Source organism: Melospiza melodia, unplaced genomic scaffold (assembly GCF_035770615.1).
Source record: "Melospiza melodia melodia isolate bMelMel2 unplaced genomic scaffold, bMelMel2.pri scaffold_37, whole genome shotgun sequence".
Lineage (NCBI taxonomy): Eukaryota > Metazoa > Chordata > Aves > Passeriformes > Passerellidae > Melospiza > Melospiza melodia.
The window spans coordinates 2950398-2956961 of NW_026948690.1; the positions used below are offsets into that span (position 1 = coordinate 2950398).

At 59.9% G+C, this 6564-nt stretch overlaps 1 protein-coding gene across 1 annotated transcript; it reads left to right on the forward strand.

The window, feature by feature from the left end:
- Positions 1 to 208: 208 nt before the first annotated feature.
- Positions 209 to 2878, forward strand: LOC134434481 (serine/threonine-protein kinase pim-1-like; the record flags this gene model as incomplete). The annotated part of the gene is made up of 5 exons (XM_063183134.1): positions 209 to 772; positions 896 to 946; positions 1151 to 1517; positions 2132 to 2308; positions 2551 to 2878. Coding segments are annotated over 5 exons (1266 nt in total), but the record flags the coding sequence as incomplete, so codon positions are not given.
- Between the last annotated feature and the right edge of the window lie 3686 nt (positions 2879 to 6564).

The following is a 6564-nucleotide window of genomic DNA, read 5'->3' on the forward strand; positions in this document are numbered from 1 at the left end:
TTCAGTTGCAGCAGCAGCAGCAGCAGCGGCGGCGGCAGCAGCGGCGGCAGCAGTGGCAGCAGCAGCAAACAGATACTTTCGAACACTCTTTCTCTCTTTCTTTCTCTTTTTCTTTATTTTTCACTCCCTTTCCCGCTGTCGGGCACCCTTCTCTCGGGGTCCCTTGCCCGACGTCCCTCTCCTCTCCCCGCCTCCCTCTCCCCTGCCGGGCTGGGCCATGCCCCCGGCCCGCCCCCGGCCCCGGGCGGGGCTGCCCCGTGCCCGGCCCCGGCCGTCCCGCCGCGGTCTCGCCTCCGCCCGGCTCTGGCCGTGCTGGCGGTGGCGCTGCTGGGCGGGCATCAGTGCCTGGTGCGGGGGCGGCATCGCCGCCCTTCGGCTCCGCCTGGCCCGAGCCCGGCCCCGGCCCCGGACCCGACGCAGGCTCCAGTCCCGACCCCGGCCCCGGCTCCTCCCGGGGCCCGCGGAGGACACACGCGGCGCGGCCGCTCCCGCCGCTTCCGCTGCGGCTTCCCCGGCCCGAGCTCCGCCGCTCGGCAGCGCGGCCTCCGGCCCCAAGCCGCCGGGGCCCGGGGCGGGTGGGGATGCCGGGCCCAGGGCGGGTGAGGGGCGCTCGGGGGCCGTTGCTGGTCCCGGGCCGAGCGCTGACAGTCGCGTCCCGCCCGCAGGGGAAGCGCAGGAGGCCCTGCAGGAGCGGTACCGGCTGGGATCGCTGCTGGGACGCGGCGGCTTCGGGAGCGTCTTCGCAGCCACGCGGGTCTCGGACGGCGTCCCGGTGAGCGGCGGGGCCGGCGGCGGGAGCAGGCGGAGGGGGCGGAGGAGGAGGGAGGAGGAGGAGAAGGTCGGGGCGCGACGGGACGGGCGGCGAGCTCAGCCCGCTGCTCTCCCTCGCTCGCAGGTGGCCATCAAACGCGTGCCGAGGGATCGCATCCGGCACTGGGGCGAGCTGGTGAGTGAGCGGGGCCAGCAGCAGCAGCCGGGCCGTGCCGGGCGGCGAGGAGCCGGGGCCCGGCACGGTGGGAGCCGCCGTGAGCCCTGCGGGGAGAGCGGGCGTGGGTTGAGCGGGGCATGCAGAGCATCCCGGGCTGGCTGAGGGCTCCTAGAGCCCCGGCACGGCCTCGGCCCCACTGACGGCGTCGTGCTCCTCCCGCAGCCCGACGGCACTAGCGCACCCCTGGAGATCGTGCTGCTGGCCAAGGTGTCCTGTGGCTGTGGCGGTGTCATTCAGCTCCTGGAGTGGCTTGAGCTCCCCGACAGCTTCCTGCTGGTGCTGGAGCGTCCGGAGCGGTGCCAGGAGCTCTCGGGTTTCCTGGCAGAGCGGGGGTTCCTGCCGGAGGAGGAGGCGCGGGGGCTGTTCCGCCAGGTGCTGGAGGCCGTGCGGCACTGCACCAGCTGCGGGGTCCTGCACCGGGACATCAAGCCTGAGAATGTCCTGGTTGACCTGGCCAGCGGGCAGCTGAAACTGATCGACTTTGGCTGTGGCGCCTTCCTCCAAGACACAGCCTACACCCAATTTGCAGGTGAGCCCTCGCAGGGGGTGCTCTTGGGCATCTCGTGGCCCAGCCTGGGTGCAGCACCAGGGCTTCCCCCTATTGCAGCCGGGATGGGATTGATGCTGGAGCCGAGTTGATTTGGGTGGGGTGTGAGGGCGGCCAGCTCCCAGCCCTGCTGACAGCCTTCAGCACCCACTGTGCCCTGGGCTGGGGCTGGAGCTGGGGCAGCCAGCCCAACACAAACCCCCATGGGGGCAGCAGAGAGGGAGGCCTGACCGCGTGCCCCGGATGGTTTGGTGTGCAGGCGAGGAAGGGCTGGACTGCTCCACTCCCCTTGTTCGCCTTGGCTTATTAACATTTTTGGGGGCCGTGCAGGTGGGGAGGAGAGTGGGTTTTCTCCACTACTGGGTGGGTTTTTCCTTTGTGTGTCATGGTTGGGCTTTCCCAGGGATTCTGCCGCCCTCTTCTAGCACCAGTGTCTTCTTTTCCAGCCGCGAGTTTGTGCACAAGTCCCAGGTGCTGGCGAGAGGGCAGCACTCACCCCGTGTGCCTCTGGAGCAGCCCCCACATGCCCAGGGATGCTGGGGCCGGGCTCTGGGAGCAGCAGCAGCCCCCTGCTGAACTGTGTCTGTGTTCCACAGGAACCCTGTCCTACAGCCCACCAGAGTGGATCCAGCACCAACGCTACCACGGCGAGGCAGCCACGATCTGGTCCCTGGGCCTCCTGCTGTGCCACCTGGTCATGGGGAAGCACCCGTTCAGGAGAGGCCAGGAGATCATCCGGGGGCGGATCCTCTTCCCACGATGGCTCTCTCAAGGTGGATCCTCATCTCTGGGCACGGGGGAAATACCAGTGCTGGGAGACAGCAGCAGGCTCATGGGCATCCCACTCTGGCAGCTGCTGAGGAGGTGGCATATGTCCTGCTCTCCTGCTCTCCTCCAAACAGAGCATCCATGGAGAAGTTTAGGCCCAGCTCTGGTCACACCCAGCATGACCTGGGCATGGGAACAGGAGGGCAACTTCTCCAACTGACTGGTGATTTCTGATTTCTCTCCCCAGAGTGCCAAGATGTTATTAAGAGGTGTTTGTCCATGCAACCCTTGGACAGGCCATCCTTAGAAGAGCTTTTCTGTCATCCTTGGGTGAAGGGTGTTTCCCTGCCCTAGAAGACTGAAGAAATCCACGTGCACAGTTGGATCCAGGGGCCTGGCAGGTACCAGCTCCACGCATCTCTTGGCAATCAGTGGCAAAGCAAACCAGGCTGGTTTTGTCCTGCCTGTAGCTCTGAGCAGGGGTCAGCAGAAGGGAACATGCAGCTCTTGGGCTGGAGCTGAGCTGGAGACCCAGTGTGACAAGCACTGGTGGCCACCATCCCCCCGGTTTTGTTTGTATGGTTCATGGATGGCTGGGGCCCTGGGCAGAGCCCTGACAGCCTGGTCTGACCCCAGGGAAGGAGAAGGAGCCCCTGGAGAAGCTGTTCCAAGTGGGGCTGGTGCTGGAGACACCAAGGACAACCTCAAGGATGACAATCTCTTCCTTGGCCTGGCCAGCTGAAGATGATGGACTTGGATTCTGGCACCTCTTCAAAGCCAGGCTCCAGGTCCAATTTGCAGGTGAGTCCACAGGCAGGGGCTTGCTCCCAGATCTGGGCATGGCACAGCTGGGCACCAAAGGTTCCCCCTTAGCTGGGGCAGACGCAATGAATTCTTCAGTCAGCTGCCCAGCTGCTTTTTGACTCTGGGCAGCTGCTGAGGGCTGGATGTGCCGTGGCTGGCTGCAGGCTGGGCACATGTCCTGCCCTCCTGCTCTGCTGCCAAAGGCAGCAGGGATGGGCAGCTCTGGGCACAGCTCTGGGCACAGCCAGCATGGCCTGGGCACCGCAGGCCTTGGCACAAAGGCACAGGAGCCCTCAGCTGACGGGCGGTTTCTGCTTTCTCTCCTTGCAGCCGGGCTCTGCAGGTGCTGAGGCTGCTCTGGGCTCTGCTGGGCTCAGCCCTGGGCCCGGCTGGGCTGGCTCTGCCCTCACATTGCTCTGACAGCTCTGCATCAGACGAGCCCCTTGCGAGCACAGCGCCTGAGCTTTCTGCTTTGGCAGGTGAGTGAGACTCTGCTGCAGGCCCAGAGATTGCAGCTGGGGACACACATCCAATTGGCAAGGACCCAAACTCTCCACAGTCCCAGCTGAACACCTGGATCTGCACAGGGTGTTTTGTCTGTCCCATTCTTCCTTCTTGATTGGCTGGAATTGTGCAATTGCACTTTCTTCCTCCTCTAGAAGTGCCACGAGTGGGCCAAAGCTGGCGAGTGGGCCGTGCTCCTGAGGCAGTGCAGTCTGGAGCTGGTGGATGGGGAATTGCCCTTCTGCACTTCCAAACCAGAGTAAAAAGCTGTCAGTGGGACTTTGTGTCTCTAAGAGATCCCTGACAGTTTCAAAGGGAATGTGCAGCCCATTCCCAGGCTGAGAAGGAAGGTCATCTTCTAAAGGATTTGGGCTTTGACAGAGTTTCCATTCCCAGTCCTGTTTGGAGCTGGAAGGGCACAAAGACTTGCCTCGACCACAATTTAAAATAACAATATTGGAAACAATCCCCAAAAACTTTTTGAAAAGACTGCTGAAGTCAGTACGATGGATCCATGCCATCAGCACATTTACAAAGTAAATAACTGAGTTTTCTTTCAAAAGATCAGTTGCCTCTTAATTCAAAGTTAGAGAAGATTTTTCACTGCACACTTGGGTTTTGTTTTTATCTTTCACATTTTATATAGTTTTTGATTACTTTTTCCTTTTTTTTCCTTTCAGTAGAAAACATGTCCTATAAAAGGAGTGTCGTTTGCTCCTGGTTCCCGTGTGGAGCAGCTCCCTTCCTGCTGGCTGAGCTGCTCAGGCAGAGCCCGGCAGCTCCTGGCCCTGCAGGGCTGAGGCTTTTCCCCATTGCTGGGCACAGACTGATGGAGCAGCACTGCTGAACTCGGGCACACAGAGGGACCAGCAGCAGCTGCCTTTGGCCACCTGAGGCTCCAAGGCCCAAACTCTGAGCAGCCAGGGCTGGAAGAGACTGGCAGGATCTGATCCCTGACTCTGGGCCAGGGCTGCACAAATGACCCCACAGCAGCAGCAGCAGCAGCAGCAGCAGCAGCAGCAGATGGAGCTGACTTTGAGCACAGCCCCTGCTCCTCTTCCCTCCCGTGTGCAGCAGTGTCACAGCAGCCTGAGGCACCTGGGAGCCCCCAGTGCCAGCAGGGACTGGAGATGGCAGCCCTGGGCTCCTGGAGGCTGTGCAAGGAACGGAGCTGGGCACTCCCTGTCCATGGGGAGCTTCCAGATGGAAAAGGCTGCTGTGCCCAGGCAGCTGCAAGGGCACAGAAAGGAGGCTCTGGAGCACTGGATCTGTGCCAGTGCCACAGTCCTGGGCAGCAGCCAGCGAGCCCTGGGGGAACAGAGGGCACAGCACGAGGGACAGAACCAGGCAAGGGCAGAGACTGGAGAGAGCCAGGCCTGGGAGCAGGAGCAGCTGCTCCATTGCACTCTTGGAGAAAGCTCTTGGCTGGTTCAAAGCGCTGAAAGGCGTGAAGGGCAGAGAGGAGGCCACAGCAAACGATGCTCCTGTTTGCACAGCCTCCCCTCTCCGTGTCCCAGAAGGAATTGCATGGACTGTGTTCTTCTCTCCAAGTCATCTCGTTCAGCATGAGCAGTTCAGCACCCGGAGCTGAAGGAGCTGAAGCCTCAGGCCACAGGAGCTGGGCAAGAGGGAGCTTTTGGAGCAAAGTAATGCTGCTAAAATAGCCCCAGCTGAATGCAGTTGATAGAATCATGGAATCACAGAATCCTTTCCGTTGGAAAAGCCCTCTGAGCTCACCCAGTGCAGCCGCTCACCCAGCAGTGCCAAGCCCAGCACTAAACCACGTCCCTGAAGTGCCAAGGCCTGGACACCAGCCCTGAGTGAGGCCTGGACAGCAGGCCCTGAGCCAAAGGTGGCCTCTGGATGAACCTTCCAAGCAAACGTTATCTTTGTATCTGCTCCCTGATGAAATATGCATGGTCATTAGGCCCTGTAATAGATGTAGCCACTCATTAGTGGGACATGTATTGACCTTTGTGTATTTAGAAGCCAGACAAGGCCATGAAATCTGACATCTGGCCTTGTCTGGGGCCTGAAGGATCAAAGTCAGCTCCCTTGGTTCCTCCTTGAGCCCTGGCCAGGCTTTGGGAGGGACCCAAGAGGAGGATGAAAGCAGATGTTGCCACACTAGCAGTGCTGTCAGTTTGTTCATTCAGCACTGTCAGAGCTGGGCCCTCACCCAGCGGGGTTGGAGCCTCTCCTGGAGCTGGAGGCACCTGCAGGAATTCCCAGTGCCCAGGAGTGGCTCTGCAGCCCTTGGCTGTGACAGCTTCCCCAGCTGCTGTGTGGGTCTGGGGGATGGTAAAGGCTGAGGGTAAATGCTGCTGGATCTTTCTTAATCACTGCAGGCAATCTTTGGTGGGGATGGTTGGGTGCATTGCTGAGCTGCTCCTTTTGTGATTCTTTGCTGCTCTGAGCTGCAGGAAATGACACTGATTCCTTCAGCTGGAGTCTGTGTCTTTGGTGCTGACCCTGCCCACTGGCAAAACAAAACTGGCACAGTCTGGCCAGATGCCAACAAAATGTCACTTGTTCAATGTAAATGTGAGGAATCAGTGCCATCAGAAATTCCCAGCTGGGAAGCCCTTCCCTGGAGTTCCCTGGCTCTGGAGTGAGCTGAGATCAGAGCCCCGTGGGAGCAGTGGGGCAGTCGGGTAAAAGAAGCTGCACCCCTGGATGGCTTCAAATGCATCCAAAAATTGCATATGGAAAAGGAAAAGACCTTGTGAGTTTGGACAGACAAAGCTGGATTTGCTGAGAGCACATAGGAAACAGCACCTTCAGGAGGAGCCATTATTGTTGGAATGCTCCCACATGGAGCAACAGAAGAAGGTTTTAATCTTGAGCTCAGATGCACTTGTGCAAGTGAAATATCAATATAATAAATAAGTATATACGTATTTATAGGATAATAAGACCTTCATGTTTATATTTATAGATTTTTATATATGTC